The 25,774-nt window shown below is 38.5% G+C and overlaps 1 protein-coding gene across 3 annotated transcripts in view; it reads left to right on the top strand.

The window, feature by feature from the left end:
* ARHGEF10 (Rho guanine nucleotide exchange factor 10) overlaps positions 1 to 13,039 on the top strand; it is a 115,083-nt gene extending 102,044 nt beyond the window's left edge. For all 3 annotated transcript variants that reach the window (XM_070732898.1, XM_070732897.1, XM_070732894.1), the window contains 2 exons: positions 9,350 to 9,472; positions 12,410 to 13,039. In XM_070732898.1, the coding sequence (XP_070588999.1) occupies positions 9,350 to 9,472; positions 12,410 to 12,921 (635 nt within the window). In that variant the 3' untranslated portion in view covers positions 12,922 to 13,039. The remainder of the gene's footprint in view (positions 1 to 9,349; positions 9,473 to 12,409) is intronic.
* Positions 13,040 to 25,774: the final 12,735 nt, after the last annotated feature.

Genomic DNA, 25,774 nt, shown 5'->3' with positions numbered 1-25,774 from the left:
GGTTTCTCCAGGCAGTCTCCAAATTAAATCTGCATGTTTATAAAGCCCCGCCTCCCCAGCAAGTCAGGCTGAGGAACCCTTGTGACTGCAGGGCAAGTTAGCTGCTCTCTCTTAAAGAACCTATTGTCAGTTCTTCAAAATCGTAATAGTAATTTTATTAACTGCACGTTTTCTCCTCTTCTCTTCCGGTACTTTTAAAAGCCCTTAACTTTGGAACTGCCCAATAAACACACAAATCAGCCACTTGTTTCTGTATTCTCAAGAGAGTATTTTTTCCCCCAATCTCTTGTCACTGTGCTAGAGGCATAGTTCCCTCTAAGCTGAGCAGTGAGCAATGGCTCACTTAAAAATCACCATCAACTCAGAGTTTTTCAAACCTGCCCAGAAGCCGAGAGGGAAAGAGTGAGAGGGAAAGAGTGCCGCCCAGTCCCAAAGGGACTGCCACTCAGACACTATACTTTTCTGCCCACCCCCCAAAAAGATTAGAGGGAACACTGGCTAGAGGGTTGAGTATTTTTCTTGTAAAAGAGGTAAACTCTGCCTGTGTGTGTGGTTTACAAATAGATATTCCTGTGTGTATTTTTTTTTTAAAGGCTATTTGGAAAATATCTAATCTTAGCTATTACTGCCACGGAAAGACAATAAGATAAATGTAAACTACGTTTTCCTGCTGAAGAACTTGAGATAAACATACACACACCATTACAAATTATGCTTCAGCTGCTTCTATTTCATCTCAAATGTCCCTCCCATATTTCTTGTAACAGTTGCAGTAGAAATTTTTGTTTGTACAGAGTAGCAAAGATTATGTTGTCACTAAAATGGATTTAATGCGGAACTAAGAAAAAGGGTGATTTGTTTAAATGTTCTTGTGTCATAGTAAAAGCTGGAAAAAGTTGAAAACAAAACAACAAATGCATTGATCCGTAGGTAATAGACTTCTGAAAAGCAGAAAGTAATAAAATAAAAGTAGTTTGCTTTTTAATGCATCAATGGTGTTGCTGTATATTTTACTTGCCCATTTCTTCAGGTTAAAACTATTCTGGTATGGAAACGTTTCCTTCATAAAGAGTAGAACGTAGCACACAAGTGTCTGTTTACAAAATTAAAAAGCAAGTCTACATTCTGTAACTATATTGAACTTGCAGAAGGCAAGCTGTTGCTACATAGGTATTGCTAGAAGTAGATACTGTACATTTAAAATCATTGGGCAAGAAGAAGGCTTAAAATATATTGTAAGTAACTGCTTAGTATTTAAATGTTATGTCTGAAGACATATTTTTGTAGTCCCTTTCTATATATGAACAGGTAGGCATGAAGGTTTAGATTTCATGAATTCTTGATTGCTATTGTTGGGTCCAAAAGCCACAGTAAGTTCTTTTTCACTTTCAGAACATCTGGAACTAGAGATGTAATCTGTAGTTAAATCTTAATTTTAGAATTAAATTTCTTAATTCTATAATTCTCACCAACTACAGATTATGTGTGTTCTTGACTTACTGTGGTAATTGGGACTGGAATTTATATAGTTTGTTTGTTTGTTTGTTTGTTTGTTTGTTTAGTTAGTTAGTCCAATACTCAATGAGGGTTTTAGTGGGTATTTATATATATACACATAGTAAAATACATGATGAAGGTTATAGAGGAGATACTCATAGTAAAATATACCTAAGAAAGAATAGAAAAGAAGATATAGTAATAGAACATATCAATGAAAGAATAGAAGAAAAGATATAGGAATAGAAGAAAGGTATAGGAGATATAGGAGAGCAATAGGACATGGGACGGAAGGCACTCTAATGCACTTGTAATCGCCCCTTACTGACTTCTTAGGAATCTGGATAGGTCAACCATAGATAATCTAAAGGTAAATTGTTGGGGGTTTGGGATGACACTATGGAGTCCGGTAATGAGTTCCACACTTCGACAACTCGGTTACTGAAGTCATATTTTTTACAGTCAAGTTTGGAGCGGTTAATATTAAGTTTAAATCTGTTGTGTGCTCTTGTGTTGTTGTGGTTGAAGCTGAAGTCGTCACCGACAGGCAGGACGTTGCACCATATGATCTTGTGGGCAATACTTAGATCTTGTTTAAGGCGTCTTAGTTCTAGGCTTTCTAGGCCCAGGATTGAAAGTCTAGTCTCGTAGGGTATTCTGTTTCGAGTGGAGGAGGGAAGGGCTCTTCTGGTGAAGTATCTTTGGACATTTTCAAGGGTGTTGATGTAAAGAGTGAATGCAGCAACGGCAATCCCTGTAGTCCTACTTGCCATTATTAACCAAACCATATAGTCATACAACAAGGCAACATCCTTCAAGTCATTGGGGAAGCTGGCAGGAAGCCTCTGGTAGTGTGCAAACAAGCCAGCAGATAGGTACCTGGCTACTGCCAGGTATGAGAGTGGGAGGAAGATACGGCAAGGATGGGAGATACAGGAGGATGCATGGGGATATGTGAGGATGTGTGAAAAGCACAGCAATATTTGGGGAGGGTGAAAGAAGATGCACAAGGATGCAAGGGAGGCAGAGCAAGGCTCAGGGAGAGTGCAAGAGGCGCAAGAGAGATGTGAAAAGAGACAGCAAGGATGTAGTGAAGGTATGAGGCTTGGGTGCATAAGAATGTGCTGGGGTGCAGGGGAGGCCTGACAAGGTTTGGGAGGATGTGAAGGGATGCAAGGGAAGTGCAGCAAGGCTTGATAGGATGCAAGGGAGGCATAGGAGAGTGTGTGAAAGTATGGGCCTGTGAGAGATGTGTGGGAAGACTTGGGGATGGTTCATGGGGGTGCATGAATGGCTAGAATGGCATGAGCCCAGAGAAGCTGAGGGAGGATGTATGGGTAGAGAAGACTTATCCTGCTGACTTGTAAGCTTCCAAGCCAACTACCTTATTCACCTTTTTGGGAAGGCAGCGGACAAGGTCACAAACAGCAATCACATAACCAGTGCTACAACCAGTTGTAAGTACGAGCCAGTTGCCAAGCCTAAACAAATAATTTCCTCACCACTGTCAAACTATTCCTTAAGGCTGCATTGCTATTACTCTTTGTCTTCTAATCCAGTGTTTCCCAACCTTGGAAACTTGAAGATATTTGGACTTCAACTCCCAGAATTACCCAGCCAGCGAATGCTAGCTGGGGAATTCTGGGAGTTGAAGTCCAGATATTTTCAAGTTGCCAAGGTTGGGAAACACTGTTCTAATCATTCCTATCACCCATCTCCTCCCACTTATGACTCTATGACTGTAATTTGTTGCTTGTATTCTTATGATTTATATTAATATTGATTGTTTCCTGATTGCTTATTTACACCCTAGGACAATCCTTAAGTGTTGTACCTCATGATTCTTGACAAATGTATCTTTTTTCTTATATGCACTGAGAGCATATACACCAATGACAAATTCCTTGTGTGTCCAACCACACGTGGCCAATAAAGAATTCTATTCTATTCCGATTGTGATCACGTGACTGCAAGGATGCTGGACTGGCCAGAACTTCAAAGGCCGGCCCTCATAATTCTGAATGGTCACTAAATGAATTGTCATAAGAGGAGGTCTATACTATATCATTGAGCTTTGTTTTCATCGTACTATAAAGAAAAAATACTTCATGGTAGGCCCTGATAAAGGCACTTTTGATTATTGATTATGATTGATTATATGCCATTAATTCATTGCTGTCCTTTAGTGACCAGACAGATTTTATTTATGACAATCTGACTCTAACTGGTCTTCAGGACTTCAAATGGTTACTTTATTGCCACTGCAACTGAATCCATCCAACTTACTACTAATTATCCTCTTATATTTTAAAAACTAGGAATATGTAAATATAACTCAGATTCGTTAATTTACCAAGGCACAGCAGGATACAGTAAAACATCTGCCTAACATCATCTCAAGATATGCTAAGAAAAATCACCCTTAAATAATAACATGCAATTTGAACACCTTTAAATAAAACATGCTTTCAAATCATGCCTGTTACTTTTTATGAAAGCGTGAAAGAAGGGAACATACTGTGCATTCATCTAAAGCACACATTCAGTTTGTATATCACACCCACAACTTTCTCATCTTGTAAATAATTATATGTCAACTTACTGGGAAAAATCTGAAATGCTTTCTCATCCAGAAAATTTCACAACAGGTGCCAATGGTGGCATCTTTTAAATGCCGTGCGCTCTCTGTGCTTATGTATCTGGAGTGTGAGCCAACGGTGATGTTTTAACTTTTAATTTTTCAAATGGTAAAATGATTTGTTGGTATTTTAATTGCTTGTGTATTGCTTTGAGATGGCAATTCAAGAGTTTTTCCATACCAGAAAGTATAATATTGATACACCTACATGTTTCACAAATAATGATTTCAGACATCCAAAACATATGGCTATAATCTCATGATATGTGGATTCTTATGCAAGAATGCTTTTATCTTGACAGATATACCTTGATAATCTGTATGTTTCAAATAGATTTATTTTTAATTTGGAGTGGAGTTGCCTATATTGCATAATGGGACTACAAGTTCTTTTTTGGGGGTGGGGGTATATCTGTCATAACTTTGAAAAGTCACTAAGCAACCAGTTGTCTTTAAAGGACAAAACTACCACCTTAAGTTGAATCCAGAAGTAGACTGCATATTTTAAGCCTTTTTAACATTCTAGCAAGTGGTCCAGCTTGTTCAGCTTGTAAATATTTATAGCCACTGGGAAAAAAACCTTAAAGCCCAATAAATAACTAAAACAATGGGAGCTCTTCAGTTTTGTAAACATCCTATGTCCAGTCCTATGAGAAAGAGGTGACTGCAGTAAACTTAGATTAGTTTCAATAAAAACTTACATGTTGTGGAAGATTCTCTTCTTCAGACAAAGAAGCTGTGTAATTCCTTGTGATGAAGCAATTCGGCCAATGTGCGGCTGGTTGTGCGGATGAGCCCTTTGGCCTGGCAGGAACTGCTTCAGGCCTGTGTTGCAAGACCAGGTTCCTCCTCAGCCTTTGTTCTCTAGGTAGTTCTCTGAAACTATCTGGCATAAAAGACTTTAAATATAGGTTAAGAATGCTCCAGGCTGGCCAGCTTCAGCATGCACCTGCAACATTTGTTGAAGACACAAAACATTTTGCTTTGCTCACAGACCCAATATCAATGGTACTTAGACTTATAAACTGCTTCATAGTGCTTTACAGCTCTAAGCCGTTACAAATATCGGCATATTGCCCCCACAATCTGGGTTCTCATTTTACCAACCTCAGAGGGGTGGAAGGCTGAGTCAACCTTGAGCCAGTCAGGATCGAACTCCTGGCAGTGAGCAGAGTTAGCCTGCAATACTGCATTTTAACCACTGCACCATCAGGACTCAAAGTGGTCGTGCTATGTGATGGAGCAGTTTCAAGAGACTGCATTACTTGAGCCTTCATCAAAGTGAAACATCCCTTTGAAGATTTTCACAGCAGTACGCTACGATGGCCACGACAAACTTATTAGTTTGATGTAACCTCCTCAGATGTAGCTGTACAATAACAATTAATGTCCATGTTACAATTTGAATTAAACTGGAATTTTATTCTAAATTCCATTTCTTCTTCTTTTTATATGTGAAATTTATGAAAAACAAAATTTGCTCTGTTGAGTTCTGCTAAATCTAAAGATGTTAATTTGTTCCACTGGTATCAGCTCACCTGTGTGATTTCATTTTTTAAATTTAGCAGTATGATACATGTATTTCTTGATGGCAAATGGAAAAACAACCCTTCCTATCATTAAATACGTCATTAAACTCCCTGAAATAGCAATGATCTTACTGCAACTGGACTTGCATATTTATAATAAATATGGCATAGGGAAGTATGAATTCAGGAAGTCTATGCTCAAATTTCAGTTTTGCCAGTTTCTCTGAATCATCTTAAATCTTGTTTCTGTTTTATGTTATAATGATTGAGAAGATAGTGTAGTTGTAGTATATAAATTACTTGGAATATGTTGTTGAAAGTGTGATAGCCAAGGTCAGCTTGGAATTCATTTTAAATAGTTGTTCAGTATCACAATTACTTATTTTTTCAGAGATGTGAAAAATTCAGTTGGATTTTTGGACTAAAGCCATCTTTTTATTAACAGACCTATAGAGTCAAAGATCATCTCATTGTGGTACAGATTTTAAACGATAATCAATGGTCATGACTTTTTCACTATTTATGGCCAATAACTACATTTTATAAATTGTTTCTATTTTACTTTTTGTTGAATTTTACATTCCATTAAAATATAGTACTTAACTTACAACAATTCATTTAGTGACCATTCAAAGTTACAGCAGCACTAAAAAAGTGACTTATCATTTTTCATACTTAAAACTGTTGCAGCATTCCTATGGGCATGTGATCAAAATTCAGGTTCACATTTATGATCATTGCTGTGACCCGAGGTCATATGATCAATATTTGCAACTTTCTGACAAGCAAAGTCAATGGGAAAGCCAGATTCTCTTAGCTTACCAACTATGGGAAGAAAAGTCATAAAATGGAGCAAAACTCAATAAATGTCTCACTTAGCAGCCTACATTTTGGGCTCAATTGTGGTCATAAGTCGAAGACTACCTATACACTACCCCATGAAGATACTTTGCATTACAGGAATACTAAACAAAGCTGTCGCACTATTTAGATTTAACCCAATTTAATACCTTACATGTTTTAGTCCAAATTGTATATATTTAAGATCAAAGTGGGATTAATTTATTCCAAAAATATTCACTGGAAGCATCGAAAAAGTGAAATGATTTGCTGTCATTCTTGAGAACTAAAACTATTGGTAAAGCACAAAGCTGCAGCCATTCCACCCTTCTGTACTTAATATGGAACGGTGCACACAAATAAACTTAATGCATTTGCTATCTTATATTAATTATGTGTTTCCGAACTTCATGTTCTCAAACAGGTGCTTCCCAACTGTTCCATCACTTTAAAAGCAGGGGATTTCCGTTTGACTGCATTTTGAATTGTTTGTTCCAAAGTCGGTCTTCTGCCTTTCAAAATGTGAGCATGCAGGATAATTGTTAGCAGTTTTCACATGTGGAAACAATGTTGTTTAACTTGCATGAGCCGCCAGTTAGACATTTTTGTAGATCCTGGGGTCAGAACAGGCCTTGAGCTTTTCTCCCTCTGTCCCCTTGATGTTAATGTCATCAAACTACTGCAGATTAGAATTACTGTACATAACAGGAATTACAGGTATTTTCAGTCATTTTGAAGTTAAAATGTTCTGTAAAATACATAGTATTGTGTCTAAAATTGTCTAGTATTAGGCAATGCATTTAGAATCAATATACAGTAATATACAGTATGTGTATATCTTCCATGGGAAGAGAAAATTAAAATCCCTCTCCCTAATCTTATTGTTCTCTAAATGTGAAAAAAAGAAACAAATAGTAGACACGTTTATATTTTACACTGAACTGGTGTACATGTATACAATCCCCGAAATATGCAGATTTAAGAAGAAGAAAATTCTCATTCTGTTTATTTAAATAATCTAAACTTGCTTTTTGTCTGATTCTTTCTTTTCTACTTCGTTTGTACACTTTAAAAAAAACTTAAATAAAAATGTTTAAATCATCCAAACATTGAAATTAAGGACACGAGCATGATTGATACCATATGACTTGTAGTAAATTTTTGGGTATAACTTTGGAATGAGATTTGAGTATGAGACATAAAGAACGATACATGGCCATGCCTAATTATCTGGAAGGAGATTGAGGCTGTTGATCTTAAGGAAATCTTGAAGAAATCATTTTACTAGTCCTGCTTTTGGTCACTCAGCCTTTGGTCATTTCATATTTTGGACTTTAGCAAGTTGCTCTACATAGGGCTGCCTTTTAAGACCATTAGAAATTGCAGCTAGTCCAGGATACAGCCACATAGATATTTATGGGTTTGCCTCAGGTCATCTCTACTTTGCAACCAATTGCACTAGCTCTGATTGGACTTCCTGATATATATTCATGGTGTTAGCTATCATTTATAAAGCTCTTCATGGTATGGGGCCCAATTAGTTGCGTGCGTCTCTGCCTGTCTCCCATTATTTCTGCTGATCTCACAGGTTTGGACAGGGTAGAAATTCTCCAGGTCCCCTCTATAATTCAGTGCCATCTAATAGGGCCTAGGAGGTGGACCTCTTCTCTCACAGTGCATATCATATGGAACAACATTTCCCCCCTGAAGAGTTTGATGGCTCTGACTTCATTAGTTTTTTTCCTAAGACCTGGTTATTCCTGAGCATTGGGCCAAGGAATTGGGTGAATCCGTTTTGTTGTGTTACTTGGGTAGGATCTGCTCTGTATGGGTTTATTTTAATCATTATGTTTATTTTACATTTAAATCTAAATTAAATTAAAATTTTAATTTAATTTAAATTTAAAACTTATTTATTGTTCGCTATCCAGAATCTTGTGTTGATTGATAACCATGTCTACCTATCTGTCAACTATCTGCCTTCCTTTCTATCTACCTACCGAATAAGATTATTCATTTGAACTGCTTAGCTCTTTTTCAAACTAAAATTAGGAAGGAAAAGGCTACCCCTCCCTCAGATTCAAACTGTCTAGAATCATATACTGGTAACTTTCTCAGTCTATCGGCAATGTATCATTGTGCTTGGATTATTTGTATGCAGATATTCATGCCCTCTACTTCAAATATTGGATAAAACAGTTGCCAACTGACCATTATGAAGGCATTTTCATAGGCTGTGTTTGATTATTGTCACTGACTGTCTGTAGAGGTTGCACAATACCAGGTTTATACATTCTTTCTATGAATAAAAATAGGGCTGGATCATTTGATATACTTTCTGGAGCTGTGATCATTTAGTGCTATTTATTCACCTTCTGGCATCGTTCATGTTTCATTCAAAGCTGCCCTCTGCCCAGTTCTGATGGAATGCCCTGGAATTCCACTTCCTAAACACGTGACTTTCCTTTTTATGAATATTTGATAGTTAATTTTAGCATCAGTCCTTAGGGCCATCAGCAACTTCCTTTAAACACAGAACAAAATGTCTAGTTCATATTTCAGGTCATGAATTAGTTTTCTCCAGCCCTGAGCCACCCAAATGTGTCCAGTGAATTCACTGTTTGTTTTCAGAAACTGAAATAATAGAATAGGTTATTGCTTGGCTAAGTGGCCCTTGTGTTATAGTGATTTATTGTATGCTTGGAAAATGAATAAAACCACAGCAACATTTTTAGATATGGAGGAGCTCATGATTTCATTAATGTCTTTACAAGTACAACTATAAACAGCAAAAAACAAACAAACCCTGGTTTGGAAGTAATGTAATATTCTCTGCATCTTGCAGGACAGCAACGTGTTTCAGTGACTAGCCTCTTAGTTTGCCATGGCCTATTACTGGTTGGAACAAACGTTGGGGTTATAGTTGCCCTCCCAGTTCCTCGCTTGCAGGGAATCCCCAAAGTTACCGGTGAGTATAATATTCACAGTGTAAGTAAAAAGAAAACTCTTATTATCAAAAGTGCTACGGTCAGATAAAGGAAGGCTCATATCAAAAATGTTGGCAAAAGAGCCTGTGCTGTAATCTTAGCATCTTGTTTCCTATTTTTTTGTTTTATTTAAATGACATTTGAAAACTTTAACTCTTACCTTCCTTTTTTGATTCTCTTGTTAAAAGACCAAATCACTGAGAGTTCACCTACCTATGTAGTAAACGTGATCTACTAATGGGCAGCTCTACATTGGCACTTTTCTGCCCTCCCAAAGCCATTCCACTGAAGGGAAAACTCTCTTGTATGGGAGATATATGTATATACAAACTAATTTAATGCTCTTGATGCTTTTATAAAAAGGCCAAGGAGTGTTTAAATGTCTGGGATAAAATTAAAACACATTGTTGATCTATTAGCCATGATAGATGCATTTGTAACCAGGAATTATCAGTCTCCTGAGGATTTTAAAAATTTTTTTATTTATTTATTTATTTATTTATTTATTTATTTATTTATTTATTTATTTATTTATTTATTTATTTATTTATTTATTTATTTATTAGATTTGTATGTTTATAAAACAAATGTATTAATAAGGTTTTACCTTGCTTCCACAAAGTCAGTTTGTATTTGCTAAATATGTCGCTATACTGATAATTATTTTCAACAATCCATAGATCAATAGGTAAAGAGATTGTTTGCCAAATGTCTTATCGAACACATTTCAGATACCATAGCAATGAATACTGTGAATCATGACAGAAATTTTGCACAGTTGGGATCCTAAATTTTTCATGCGTTAATAATAATAATAATAATAATAATAATAATAATAATAATAATAATAATAAAATTATTGTCATTGTCAAAACAACGAATTGTCATTGGCAACGAAAGTCGTGTGACACCCAGAGACCAGTCCCACCATACATAAAATCAGAATAGATAAATTTAAAAATAGAATAAAAAATAGAATAAAAAATAGAATAAAATGTCCCACCCACTACAAATTCCCCACCCTGAACCATTCAACCATCTACACGACAAACCGAGTAATATTGTTCAACAGTTCACTGATGATAACCCTTTAGTTCATTGTTAAGTGCGAGTATAGCTCTGGGATAAAAACTATTCAGGAAACGTGTGGTCTGAGTTCTAGTTGTTATGTATCTTCTGCCAGAAGGCAACAGTTCAAAAAGAGGACTGTAAACAGGATGAGAAAAGTCTTTGAGAATGGTGTGCACCTTCCTAAAACAGCGAGATGTGAAGATGTCATCCAGGGCGGGTAGCTGGAGCCCAATGATGTTCTGGGCAGTTTTAATAATTCTCTGTAGAGCTTTTTTGTTCACTACAGAGCTGGTCCCATACCAAGCTAGAATGCCGTATGTCAGGACACTCTCAATGGTGCTGCGATAGTAGGACAACAGTAGATACTGAGATAAATTTATCTTCCTGAGCATTCTCAGGAAGTACAGCCTCTTTTGTGCCTTCTTCACAAGCATATTAACATAATCTGATATGCTTAGTTTAAAAAGTGAGAACTACACTCTTTCACTGTTGCCAGCACTTACATGATTACGTATTGTAAGTGTAGAGTTAATTTTTATTGAAAACAAAGTCTTCATGGATGATGGGAAAAGCAAAATTAAGATAAAAGCAGTCAGCTGATTCTCTGACTCCTGCTGCTTTAAAAACAAGAGAACAAGGCATGAACTGAATAACAATTTCAGCTTTGCCTCTTTGAAAAACAAACTGTAACTTCCAGAGGATGTATGTTTCCACTGGACTATATGATACTTAACACTAAGCTGTGGATTTTATAATTAAATATTATAAGCCATGTTTATAAGGTTTACATACTGCATTTTCATTGTTTTTAAAGTGAAAAAAGCATCTGATTACAATTTTAAAAATCTTTACCAATTTAAACATACACAATTAAAATAGTTACAAAATTAATAATTCAGTTTGACATATCAAAATATGATTTATAACACCCTTAAAATGTGTAAGACAACACATTTAATGTGTGAACATCATCCAAAAAGAAATGATGCAGTATCAAGAACGTCCTCTCTTGGAGTATATACGGCAATCAAGAGAGCCTCACTAATACATTAAGCTGATGAGCCAGTACATAATGATGTAGGTTCTGACATACATCTGGCTGAAGACATTCTTGTAAAACACCAGATGTAAGTACTCCTGGCTCTGCTCTTCTATTGTAGGGGGAATAAAATTCAGCTAATATATTGATAAACAAACCATAAAAATAATTGAAGACTTGAACTTAATTCACTCATAACTGATTAGTGTTTATTTTATAATACGTTCCTTCTTTAGGCATTAAGGGGGGGGGGGACTAGGAATTTGTTAAATGACAGTTTTGATTTTCTTCTTCCTGGTGGGGAGGATAACTGTGGGGTAGGTGATGGGCATTTTTTTGTTAACTCATAACACTGGACTAAGACCCGTCTGTGTTAAATCTGTTTGCATGCATAAATCCTGAACAAGAATCAGGAAGAAAGGGTCAGAATGTGATTTGAGAGTCATTGGTCTATTGATATAATAGGGTGAGGTCATAGAAATAAATCCTTGCAGAATTAGGCACTTTTTTCCAATTGCAAGGTCATTTTGCAGTTCTAAAACTGCTTGCTTTGCAGAGAAAAACAAACACAGAAGGATGCGCTTTGGCTATTATAAGCTAGATTTTCTGCTTGTTGAGAATTTTTCCCCATGGAAAATTCTGTTTCACAACTGAAGTCTGAAGTGAATATTGATCTAAGAACATTTGAAAGGCATATTACAAGTTATGCACCATTTATTCAATGCTATATATAGGTCCAGCAGCTGATGAAATGTAAGCTACATGAAAATGAGTGTGTCTGAGGGTGTGCTTTTTCTTTTGACTGCAGGAAGAGGCATGGTATCTTATCATGCCCATAATGGCCCTATCAAGTTCCTGGTAACGGCCTCTGTGACAAGCAAGCAGAACAAAAGCAAGTCAAAATCCAGGCTGAATTGTCCTCATGCAGGCCTGAAAGAGGATGACCAAAAGGGTGTTGGACCTGAGAGGCCCAGTTCTTCCCTGAGCAACCCCAGTGACAATGCCATTTGGTTGGGGGGCTCAGTCGGATCCATTGCTCAAAAAAGTGACTTGTCTTCATCATCGGGGTCACTCACATTGTCTCACGGATCCAACACAACTGAACCTCGGCCGGAAGAGAGTGCTGTGTATGAGCTTATGAAAGAAGTCTCCCCTGACCAGAGTAAAAGACACAGATCCAGAGAGGGGAAAGCAGTGTCCATCTTAGTCATCTCTGGAGGACAAGGACATAGAAGGGTGAATAAGAAATGCAAGCAGCAGCGACCAGACGAACTGGTGTCTTCGATAATGGTTTGGCAGATTCCACTGTTAAAAATCTGACAACAGGATACAACGAGATTTGTTCAATGAATGGCAAAGTTTGCTTTGGTGTTAATAACATCATGATGAATTTACCTTTTTATCTCAAAGCAAATTAAATATCAATGTTTGCAAAGGCCTCTTTACAGGGTTTCTTTGTCCTGAATTTATGTGGGTTACCTTGTTAGAACAAGTATCTTAGATATATTCTAAGAAGCCCATTTCAGAGCTACAGCTAAACATATATTTGAGTCTTCAAAAGCTCTTTAGTTGAAAAAAAAAGTATGATTCATTTCAAGCATTTTTTTTCATTTTGCTACTATTTATATTCAAATATTGAATCCTAAAAATAATCAGTGAAGGATCAATAGTATTTCTCTGATGAGCCTTGCTTAAATAATTATTTCTTGCAAGGCAATATCATGCACTTGTGTTTCATTTCCACAAACATTTTTTGAAGCAGTCATTATTCCAAGCTAGTTTACTACCTTAATTCCAGAGACTATAAATAAACCTGTAATATACTTTCTCAAGTGTCAGACACAGTAAAAGTTTGTGTTTTTTTGTTACATAGTACAGATTTATACTTGGGAGGAAAAGAGGTAAGACTAACTTTTAATGATTAATACTTAAAAATGAATATTATAAAATAATGTTAAACATTCAGAATGAAATGTGTTTGACTTACTAAGTGATGTAGTTTTTTTTTTTTTTAAACTTTCCATTACTCCCAGTAAGTAGAAGGGAAAATAAAACCACTGTGAAATTTAGTAGATTCAGGCAGTTGCTTGCATTTTGGTGCTCCATTTAATTATAGTACATTCTGTCGCTGGCGGTGGAATGTGTGCCATTTATCCATATTGCTGCTTATATATTTCGATTAGCATTAGATAATAGTGAGGAAATGAAATATAAACATAAAATAAAGAGACCCTAACATTAAAGTACTGTATATTGTTTTCATAAGATTATTATGGTTGGTCAGCCAGATGGATAGTCTGGATTTGGCATTTTGGTCCAGTTATTGACTCCTTCCCAAGGACCCAAGATAGGCTGATGTTGTTTGATAGTGTTAAGGATATCATCCACAGGATGTAAGTTGTTCCAAGTAAAGTTGCCTTTTGCAATTGATGGTAATAATTTTGTCAATGCCAATGGTGTTCTTAGTGGTGCTCCAGATGTTTTAGGATTGCAACCAGGACTCCTATTATTGTTGGTATGACTTTTGCTTTCTTTTGTGGTGGTTCTATTTCTATTTGTAGGTCTTTGTATGTTGTGTTTTTTCCAGTTCTCCTTCTATTCTGCTGTCTCTACTACTGCAGCATCCATTATCCAGACTTCTTTGTTTTTCTTATCAACATTTGATACCTCTGCAGCGTTATATAGCAGATGCATATTTGTTTTAATTCTAAAGTCCCAGAACACTTTAGCTTCTTCATTTTTCTATTACCTTGCCTATGTTCCCACCAGTATTTGCTTTCAAATGGTATGTTTTTCAGATCTTCCAATTATACCATTGGAACATCTATTTTGTTATCAATCAGCTAATTTGGTGGTCCACTGTAATGAAACTCCTTTGCTGGGACCACATTTGCTATCTTCTCAATTCTGGCTTTATGTGCGTTTGTTCTTCAAGTTTGGCCTTGTGCAGGCAGAATTAACTCTTCAGTCTGTTTCTTTAACTTTCCTGCTCTTATCCATTGGCAGGTCTTGTTATCTGCTTAGCCTGCTATATTTTTAAATGTTCTCACTCATTGCCATGTCTCTCTTCTATGTTTCATTTGGTCTTTCTTGTAAGCCAGTTTGCCCTTTCCAATATTCAATAAGCCTTTATGATGTACTTGCTTCATAGTATCTTCCTCATTGTTCTTCAGGAATTCTTCTAGTACCCTTTTTTCTTTCATCAACTTTCTGGTGTACATGCAACATTCCATATTCACAAGTTTTCCTTGGTAAGTAAAGTCTATGGCTTCATGAATGAAGAGAATGATCCATTGTTATTATTTTTCTGATCATCCTATCCAGGGCTTTTGGTTCTGCTCGAATCTAGTCCACTGTTCCAGCTCTGTATCTAATGACTTGTGAAGTTGTTAATTGCCTTATTGGTATTTCCATTACTGGGTCTGGACTTTAAGCTCTTCTTCACTGCCATGATTGGTTCACTTCTAACGTTCTCCTTGACTTCATTGTTCTTAATGTCAGCTTGAAGGATGCCAGGAATTTGTAATGAACCTATTCATCTAGGCTCTTGATGGCATTTCCATTTATATTTCACTATTTTTGCCTTTTTGATGGTAAGGGTGGCACATTTGTCCAGTCCAAATTCCATAATAATATCTTGGGAGAGTGTGGAGTAGCAATTCTATTTCAGATGGTCCTTTTCCATACAGCTTCCTATTGTCCATGCAAAAGAGATGGGATAACTTGGCAGATTTTGTTGATATTTGGTAGCCATGCCCTGACCTATTCAATATTATTCACAGAGGAATCAATGTAGCAACAAACTGTAGTGGTGATAAACTCCTTGAAAAATTCCCGTCTTCGTATTTAACCTCTCCTTGCCTTTCACCATTGACTAGCATCTTTGTCTTCCATTATGCCATGATCTTTGCTCAAAGCTTCTGAGGTTTCTACTGATTCCTGTTATTTGTAGACACTTGATTTTCCAATAATGTAGCAGAGTCAAGTGCCTTATTGTAATAAATCCAAGCTATATTCAACTTGGTCTTCCTTCTCTTGTAGTTTTCCAGAATCATTCATTAGGAGTTAATCTTTGTTCCTCTCCTGTTTCAATGGTTTTCTTTCTGCTCAGGTCGAAAGAGCTTGTATTCAATAAGATGCTATTGGGTTACATCAGCTAGTACACAAGTTAGCAAATTGTTGGTAAGAAGGTATTGGCCTGTAGTTGCCTGGTGTTTTTCCTTTTTTTGGAACTTTCATTACCAGGTAGGTTTTGCTAGATGCTAATGACTCTTCAATTTCACCTCCTTACAGTATGTTATTAAATTGCTTGGCAGCAAGTCAGATGTTTCAACCAAAAACCATACAGTTCATCTTCACTTGGTGCTGACCAATTCTTGATCTTCCTTGCCCTTTTCTCCACCATTTCTGCTGTTATTGCAAGTTCTGTTGTATTCTTATCCACCTCCTTTAGCCAAGGTGTGTTCTTGTATTTCTTTGGGTTATCCCATGGCTCCACCCAATACTGCACTGTGTTTTCTTTGCCAGATGTAGCAGTCACAGTGGATTGATGGAAACATTTCTGATTTGACTGAAATTGAAGATTCTGCCTGTCGTGTGCAATTTGAGCTTTGTATCTGCTGCTTTTCTTGGCTGCAACTGTTGTTTGTTGATATTTCTTGATCAGGTGTTCTTTGATTGTCTTGTCTTTCATCTGTTCTAGCTTGCTTGCATCTGATCTTAACATGCTGTTATTATTTTCTAGCCTGACTTTCCATTTTGGTGTTGCACTGTTTGGGTTTTTTTTTTCTTGTTTGTTGATTTTGCATCCAACACTTTCAGTTAAAACTGAACCCATGCTGTAAATTAATTGGTTTGCCCAGGATGGTTAAAGCTCTGGCATAGCTCTCCTCCTCCTCAGAGCATGCAAGGCCCACAACCCTGGCAAGGTAGCGACTCATTATAACTTCATTGCTCTCCAGACACATCACTGATTGTTACCAATGCATATTATTAATCCAGGCTTTGATCTGAAGTCAATAAATGTGCATTTGTCATGTGAATATTGGCACAACCCCCACCCACCCACTCACCTCAGTCCTACATCTATAGAAAGAAGATGCCATGATGGCTATTTCCAAGCAATAAAGAAAGGAATTTGTATAATCAAAGCAAATTAACATATTTTCTTTTAATAAAATGGAAGACTACATACCTACCTGGTGTTCTGTCGGGCTCTCTGGTAGACTCCTCCCAAAAATTCACAGGTACAAATTTCAGACACACACACGTTTGAAAATTCAAAACAATGTTCTTTATAATGAAAATTCACTTAAACTAAGCCCTCTTTTGGTGGTATAGCAAAGAGCACTTGTCTCCAAACAAACTGGTAATTTGTACAAGTCCCTTATCAGTTCTGTGATACTTAGCTTGCAGCTGTGAGGTAATTCACAGTCCTTCTTCTTTCACAAAGTGAAACACACTTTGCCCTGGTTTAGTTTCAAAGCAGGGGAAAATCAGCACACAAAAGGTCAAAGTCAGTAAAGCAGTCATGAAACACAACGATCAGATAATCCTCCACAATGGCCAAACCCACAGGCTGCTATTTATAGCAGCCTCACTAATTACCACAGCCCCACCCAACCACAGGTGGCCTCATTTTCTTTGATAATAATCTCTCAGTTGTTGTTGCCTATGCATCCCTCTCCGCATGCATGGCTGTATCATTAACTCTTGTTCTGAATCCAAGGAGGAGCTAGATAATTGCTCTCCTTCTGAGCTGTCTGCCACACTCTCCTCCTCCTCCCTGTTACTTATGTCTTCTTGGTCAGAGGAGCCTTCATCAGCAGATTCCACCGGGGGGGGGGCAAAACAGGCCTGCAGCATGTGGATGTCTCCCCCACATCCACAGTCCTTGGGGCAGGAGCTGGGCCAGAGCTAACCACAACACCTGGATGCAAAGACAGGTGCTATCACTGCTGTGAAAAACTGAATTGCTTGTGACCAATAGCTACAACTTCAGAAACCATCAGAATGACTCTGGATAATGGTAATTAAGCATCATTTTAGTTTGTAGAACTATGTGATGTCTTAAAATCTGGGTGTACCTGAGTCTTGCCAGAGCTTAGCTGCAGGATGAGATCATTTATCTGAAGCTTCCCATTTGAATTTCTTGAGGTTTGTATATGTAATACCAGTAGTTCTTCCCGAAGGGGGAATTCTAGTAGGAAACCTATATTACAAAGCTCGCTTATGGCCATTTCAAGTGCAATAGACCGAATTCATTGCGCTTAGGGAAGATTCAATTAGATCAATGGATATTAAATGTTTCTTTTATCTGTGAAAAAAAATTAATATAATTATACAATAATGAAGACATAAAATTGTGTATCATAAAGCTAGAGAGGGGGAGGCTTCCTCTCTTTTCCTGAAGATGGAAAAAGTGTAGGCAGAAAACTGTTTGGCATCGACCAGCAAATTATTGGTTTGCAATAAATTAAAAGGCACTTTTAATATGAGCAATAGATTTCTCCCTCAATTAGAGCATTAAAAACCTTACTATGTGCAAACGTAGATTCATATTTGTGGAGTCACAAATTTACAGTGGTAAATTCAGAGGAGGAAATTGAAATTAGCAGGAATCAAGAGTAATCACTGCTCTTCTATATATGGTTCCAGCTGATGGTGGTCTTGAGAGTCAAACACTCAGTAGTTCTCAAAGGTATGTGTTCTTTGCTGGATGTGAGACCTTGTCATATCTTTAGGTCAACTGTAATGAAACACTTGAATTTCTGGCTCCTTAGTGCAGACATGGATACTCCCAGAATTCATTTCTAAATGAGAATTTACCATAATGAAGATACAACCATAAGTTCTTTAAGCCATAATTTTACAGAAAAGGTGTTCAGAGTTGCAAATGCATTATCAAGTAACAGCTTCCAAATAAGTCCACTACAGAAGTAAGCAGAGGTCAAAAATGGGAACTGATAATGTCTTATCAGTTGGAAAATATTTTTAACTTTTAGCACTTAACCATCCCAGTTTTCACCCCTCAAACACTTGCGCTTTAGATTTTGGTTAAATACTGATTTGCCATTGGCTGATAAAATGTGAAACGAGTTCCCCAATTTCACGATTTCTTTGAACCTGCCTGTCTCAGATATTATTTCCTACACTCTAACTCAACTTGCTTTGGAAACTGAAAGGGCTTTGAAGAACAGTTTGTGATAGAGTTTTCTAAGAAAAATTCCATTAAGCTGTTTGGATCCTAGTTATTGAGGGCTTCTGAGGAAGTTTCCCAACAAGACTGTTTATAAAATATGTGTGCTATATTACAAAACTTTTTCAAACTCCAATAAAATTGTATATATGTATAGATTAAAATGCTAGCCAGTAATCGAAGTACTGCTTTAATATTGGATACAAGCCACATTTATAGTCCACACAGAAACAAATATGTGTTACTAGGCAGATTTTTGTGTCTGATCCCATGTGAGAATAATGATATTTAGGAGGGAGATGGCCACGATGTTTCATCAAATGTTTTCTAATATCTAACAGTACATTTGTTATAACCTGAGCCATGCAAATATGTATTTATGTCTAAAATAAACTCAATAAACAAGACCTCAGAATTGTATTAGTAGCTTATTATGTTATTTGCTCAAACAGCTAAAAGGCGGAGTGAAGGCAAGCAGCCCTCCCCCAGTGGGTCGACCTCTAGGGAGGCACAGAATGCCATGATTGCCACATCAGAATGAAGCAACGAAGATAATTTTCTCAATGAGACGACCTCGATTGAATCAAGATCTCTCCTTTTATTGTATTTCACTTTTCCTGACATGTGGTACAGAATAACCAATTCGCGAACGCCACATACATTAAGCCATCCCCCAACTACCATTCACTCATGCACTGTATAAGGCAATCTTCTCATGACTTCCCTGTAGATAATTAACGGAAGCTCCATTCTTTGCCTTTTCCTGGATTGTGTGTTTACTGGTGATTGGCAAAGGAATGAGAGTAAGGCATATATTTCCTTATATGGAAGTTACCTATAGGTTTTCTTCATGTTGTATATCAAGTTAATTATTTTCCACGTGGTCATGGATTCTGCAGCTTGCTTATTCAGCCTGGACTTTGCTTCCTTTCATAGAGGAAGAATAAGGTTTTATTCAGCACCCAATTAGGCTAAAACATCACTCTCCAGTAATATTCCATTCCTAAAGTTCAGTGCCTATAAACCTATGATTACAACAGCGGAGCATGAAAGGGGAAAGTGTTCGATGAAATATAACCTGGAACAAAATTTTTTTTTTTAAAGTACCATGATGCCCGTTAGTGTCAATTCTTATAATGACCCAAAAAACATGGGTTGCTATCCACTGGTTCACACACAATGCCAAGTGTGTAAATAAGTGAAGAGTTAACTTCGCCAAGTACCAAGGCTGAGCAGTTAGAATTTAGTTTCAGTATAGCAGACTCCTGATTTATATACATCAAGAATCTGCTATACTGAATCTATTGTCCGGGTCATTATAAGAATTGACAGGAACAGGCATCACAGAACGTTTTTTTTAAAAAAACCTTATAATCCACTTTCTCCGAAATACTGTTACTGGAGAGAGGATGATAATTGTCCAATACAATGGTATCCATCGTGGGGTGAGTTCAAGAAGACCACAGATTCCTTCAAGGTTGCAGGAATCACCTTCTTCGTAGTAAAATAGGTGGTTATTTTTTAAAAATAGCATAAACCAAAAATTACAGAGAAATAAACATGCAAGAAAGCAAAGAATAAAACAACAAACATACTGTGAGGAGGAACATTCAGTAACACATTCTTTGTGTCCCCTTTTCCCCCAACCGCTAACTACTACTAAAATATTTGTGCTGTGTTTTGAACACTGGGGATTATTGCTCATATCTGCTTAAGTTTTCATCTGTTGTTTTTAATTAGCCTCAACTCTTTTCCCCAAAAGCATATTCCAAATGTCTAAATCTGCCTTGCTGTGTAGTGTGTGTGTGTGTGTTTAGATAAATTGATTTAAATTTCTGTGATAAGCATGTACAGTATTATCGGTTTTGTCATTGCTGCATATTCTCCAATTTTAGTTCTCCCATTTTTATATCATTGTCAAATTTTACTTTTCCAAATTTATGCTAAATTTTGCCTTTGCAACATTTATTATTATGGTTTGTCCCTCTTGGTCTTATACTTCACCTTTAAACATAATTTCCCCAAATTATACCTTAGAATACTGTACATTTCATTCTTTTTTTTCCCCTCCAGATGTCTTCCCATTATTTTCCATTATTTCTTTGAGATTATATATCCATTTGACCATGCAATATTTCTCTCTGTCTGCCATATTTCACTGTCAATCATTAATGCATCCTAATACATGATCTTCAGAACTATAGAAAAAACAATTACTGCCAACCTATCTTCCATTGAGGACCTGTTTATTGCATGAGTCAAAAAGAGGCCTGTGAAAATATTTACTGATCCATCGCATCCTGGACATAAATTGTTTCTGTTGGGTTTCCCCACTCTAATACATGCTTACACTGTCTTGTGGGCACATTTCTATGGTCAGGTCGCCTGGTGCACCAGTTGCGGCCCTATTTGGACCAGGAGTCACTGTTCACAGTCACTCATGCCCTCGAGGCTCAACTACTGTAACGCTCTCTATATGGGGCTACCTTTGAAAAGTGTTCGGAAACTTCAGATTGTGCAGAATGCAGCTGCGAGAGCAATCATGGGCTTCCCTAAATATGCCCATGTCCCACCAACACTCCGCAGTCTGCATTGGTTGCCGATCAGTTTTCGGTCACAATTCAAAGTGTTGGTTATGACCTATAAAGCCCTTCATGGCACCGGACCAGATTATCTCAGGGACCGCCTTCTGCCGCACGAATCCCAGCGACCAGTTAGGTCCCACAGAGTGGGTCTTCTCCAGATCCCGTCAACTAAACAATGCCACTTGGCGGGACCCAGGGGAAGAGCCTTCTCTGTGGCGGCCCCGGCCCTCTGGAACCAACTCCCCCCAGAGATTAGAATTGCCCCCACCCTCCTCGCCTTTCGTAAGCTCCTTAAAACACACATCTGCCGTCAGGCATGGGGGAACTGAGATTTTATTTATTTATTTATTATTTAGATTTGTATGCCGCCCCTCTTCGCGGACTCGGGGCGGCTCACAACAAGGCATAAACAAATCGTAACAAATCCAAATAAATTTAAATATTTAAAAAAGTTTTAAAAGAACCCCAATATACTAACAAGCACACACACAAACATACCATACATAAATTGTACATGCCCGGGGGAGATGTTTCAGTTCCCCCATGCCTGACGACAGAGGTGGGTTTTAAGAACTTTACGGAAGGCAGGGAGTGTAGGGGCAGTTCTAATCTCCGGGGGGAGTTGGTTCCAGAGAGTCGGGGCCGCCACAGAGAAGGCTCTTCCCCTGGGGCCCGCCAACCGACATTGTTTAGTTGACGGGACCCGGAGAAGGCCCACTCTGTGGGACCTAATCGGTCGCTGGGATTCGTGCGGCAGGAGGCGGTCTCGGAGGTATTCTGGTCCAATGCCATGAAGGGCTTTAAAGGTCATAACCAACACTTTGAATTGTGACCGGAAATTGATCGGCAACCAATGCAGACTGCGGAGTGATGGCAAAACATGGGCATACCTAGGTAAGCCCATGACTGCTCTCGCAGCTGCATTCTGCACGATCTGAAGTTTCCGAACACTTTTCAAAGGTAGCCCCATGTAGAGAGCGTTACAGTAGTCGAACCTCGAGGTGATGAGGGCATGAGTGACTGTGAGCAATGAGTCCCGGTCCAGATAGGGCCGCAACTGGTGCACCAGGCGAACCTGGGCAAACGCCCCCCTCGCCACAGCTGAAAGATGGTTCTCTAATGTGAGCTGTGGATCGAGGAGGATGCCCAAGTTGTGGACCCTCTCCGAGGGGGTCAATAATTCCCCCCCCAGGGTAATGGACGGACAGATGGAATTGTCCTTGGGAGGCAGGACCCACAGCCACTCCGTCTTATCCGGGTTGAGTTTGAGTCTGTTGACACCCATCCAGGCCCCAACAGCCTCCAGACACCGGCACATCACTTCCGCTGCTTCGTTGACTGGACATGGGGTGGAGATGTAAAGCTGGGTATCATCAGCGTACTGATAATACCTCACCCCATGCCCTTGGATGATCTCACCCAGCGGTTTCATGTAGATATTAAATAACGGGGGAGAGGACCAACCCCTGAGGCACCCCACAAGGGAGAGACCTCGGAGTCGACCTCTGACCCCCCACTAACACTGACTGCGACCGGCCAGAGAGGTAGGAGGAGAACCACTGAAGAACAGTGCCCCCCACTCCCAACCCCTCCAGCCGGTGCAGAAGGATACCATGGTCGATGGTATTGAAAGCCGCTGAGAGGTCAAGGAGCACCAGGAAAGAGGATAAACCCCTGTCCCGGGCCCACCAGAGATCATCCATCAACGCGACCAAAGCAGTTTCCGTGCTGTAACCGGGTCTAAAACCCGACTGCTGGGGACCTAGATAATCGGCTTCTTCCAAGGACCGTTGGAGCTGGAGCGCCACCACCTTCTCAACAACCTTCCCCATAAAGGGAAGGTTGGAGACTGGGCGATAGTTATTAAGTATGGCTGGGTCCAGGGAGGGCTTCTTGAGGAGGGGGCGCACAAGCGCTTCTTTATAGAGAGTTGGAAAAACTCCCCTCCCCAAGGAAGCATTGGTAATCTCCTGGACCCAGCTCCGTGTCACTTCCCTGCTGGCCGAGACCAACCAGGAGGGACACGGATCCAGTAAGCAGGTGGCGGAACTCACAGATCCAATGGCCTTGTCCACTTCATCAGATACTCTTTCCCCCTAGGCTTTTACAATTTTATGCATGGTATGTCTGAATGTATGTTTGGTTTTTACTTTAATGGGTTTTTAATTGTTTTTACTATTGGATTATTGTGTATACTGTTCTATTATTGCTGTTAGCCGCCCTGAGTCTCCAGAGAGGGGCGGCATACAAATCCAATAAATCAAATCAAATCAAATCAAATTAATTGACTAGTGTGTCACCTTTTGATGACAAAAAGGGGCATGTACTCTGCAGACTATATATAAACACAGCAGAGTAGATGACTCCTCTTTTTTCCCCTTTTGGCCCTGCTTAGGACACATGTGTGAGATCAATCCGAAGGCAACCTCACACAACGAAGCATCCAGAAGATATTAATATGTACTGAAATATAAGCATTTATGCATGCATTATGTAAATGCATGAATCAACAGAATTGTAAGTAAAGATTGCAGTTTATTTTTCATCTTTATGAAGGAGTGATCATTCATTGCTAATAAATGGGATCCTAAGCCACACCATTGATTTCTTGCCATGCTGAATCCGCTGCAAATTAAGCCAGCTGAACTCTGCTAATATTAATAATATTAATAGTAATCAAAATACCCAACAGTTTCAACTCCTACCCTCAAAACGGTACTAGAGTACTGCACATCGGAACTAGACACAAGAACAATTTTTCCCCAAACGCCATCACTCTGCTAAACAAATAATTTCCTCACCACTGTCAAACTATTCACTAAGTCTGCATTATTATTACTATTCGCCTTCTCGTTGTTCCTATCACCCATCTCTTCCCACTTATGATTATATAACTTCTCCCAAGACAACTTGAAAGTGGACCCTTTTACATTCCAGAATTAAAAAGTTCTTAGGGGAGAATGATCCATTTGTGAGCCAGAAAAGTTCATCCTTTTAGGAAAGAGTGGAAAGATGTTGGATGTATCTGAGCAGAGATGGAGAGGGAAGTTGCCTGAACTTCTGACTCCCATCCCCTTCTGGTCCCTGATTTTGCAGCAAGGTCATGGGGTGAATGACACACAACAGGTTTTGGTGAAGGGAATGAAATGTAACATTGTCCTTGCAAAGTCTTGGTCTACTTTCAAAATGGGCAGGAGAATCTCGCCCATAGCCTGTGATAAAATGAAGGTTACACCTCAGGGATAGGGCTGAAAGCTGCTCAACCCTATTGACAATCTTTGAAGTATGATTAGGTACTGTGCTGAAGGTCTTGTGGAGCTTGCAATGCTGGGATGCAGAATAAAATAGAGTAGAGTAGATAGAGTACAATAGAAATAGGACTAGAATAGAACAGAATAGAATTCTTTATTGGCCAAGTGTGATTGGACACACAAGGAATTTGTCCTGATTCATATACTCTCATTGTACATAAAAGAAATGATACGTTTGTCAAGAATCATGAAGTACAACACTTAATTATTGTCTGGGTACAAATAAGCAACCCAAACATATTAGGAACCAGTCAATATAAATTGTAATGATACAAGCAACAAAATTACAGTCATACAGTAGTTTGTGGGAGGAGATGGGTGATGGGACCAGTGAGAAGATTAATTGTAGTGCAGATTTAGTAAATAGTTTAACAGTGTTGAGGAAATTATTTGTTTAGCAGAGTGATGTGTTGTGGGGAGAAACTGTTCTTGTGTCTACAGTTGTCTTGGTATGCAGTGCTCTAAAGCAGTGATTTTCAACTTTTTTTGAGCCGCGGCACATTTTTTACATTTACAAAATCCTGGGGCACACCACCAAGCAAAATCGTTTTCTAATTTATCTTTTTTTCTCCCCTTCTTGCTCTATTTCTCTCTTTCCCCCCTTCCTCTCCTTTTCTCTCTCTCTTGCTTTCTTTCTCTTTCTTTCTTTCTCTTTTACTCTCTTTCTCTCTTGCTTTCTCTCTCTCCCTTCCTCTCCTTTTCTCTCTCTCTTGCTTTCTTTCGCTTTCTCTCTCTCTCTTGCTTCCTTTCTCTCTTTCTCTTTCTCTTGCTTTCGTCTCTCTCTTTCTTTCTCTCTCTTGCTTTCTCTCTCTTCCTTCCTTTCTCTCTCTTGCTTTCTTTCTCTCTCTCTTGCTTTCTTTCTCGCTTTCTCTCCCCTCTCTCTCTTTCTCTCTCTCTCACTTTCTCTATCTCTCTCTTACCATTAGAATGGGGCTAAAAGGTTGTGCTTTCACACAGGAGCAGCCACAGCTGTTCACTATTCGTTTTGTGGTTTTTTCCCAGAAAAAAACCCACTTTTTCTCTGAAGACCAGAGCTCCAAACAGGGTGCTGCACATCAGGAGATGGCTTTTTAAAGTCC

This window comes from Erythrolamprus reginae, chromosome 1 (assembly GCF_031021105.1).
Source record: "Erythrolamprus reginae isolate rEryReg1 chromosome 1, rEryReg1.hap1, whole genome shotgun sequence".
NCBI lineage: Eukaryota > Metazoa > Chordata > Lepidosauria > Squamata > Dipsadidae > Erythrolamprus > Erythrolamprus reginae.
This window is presented reverse-complemented; position numbering and strand designations above follow the sequence as displayed.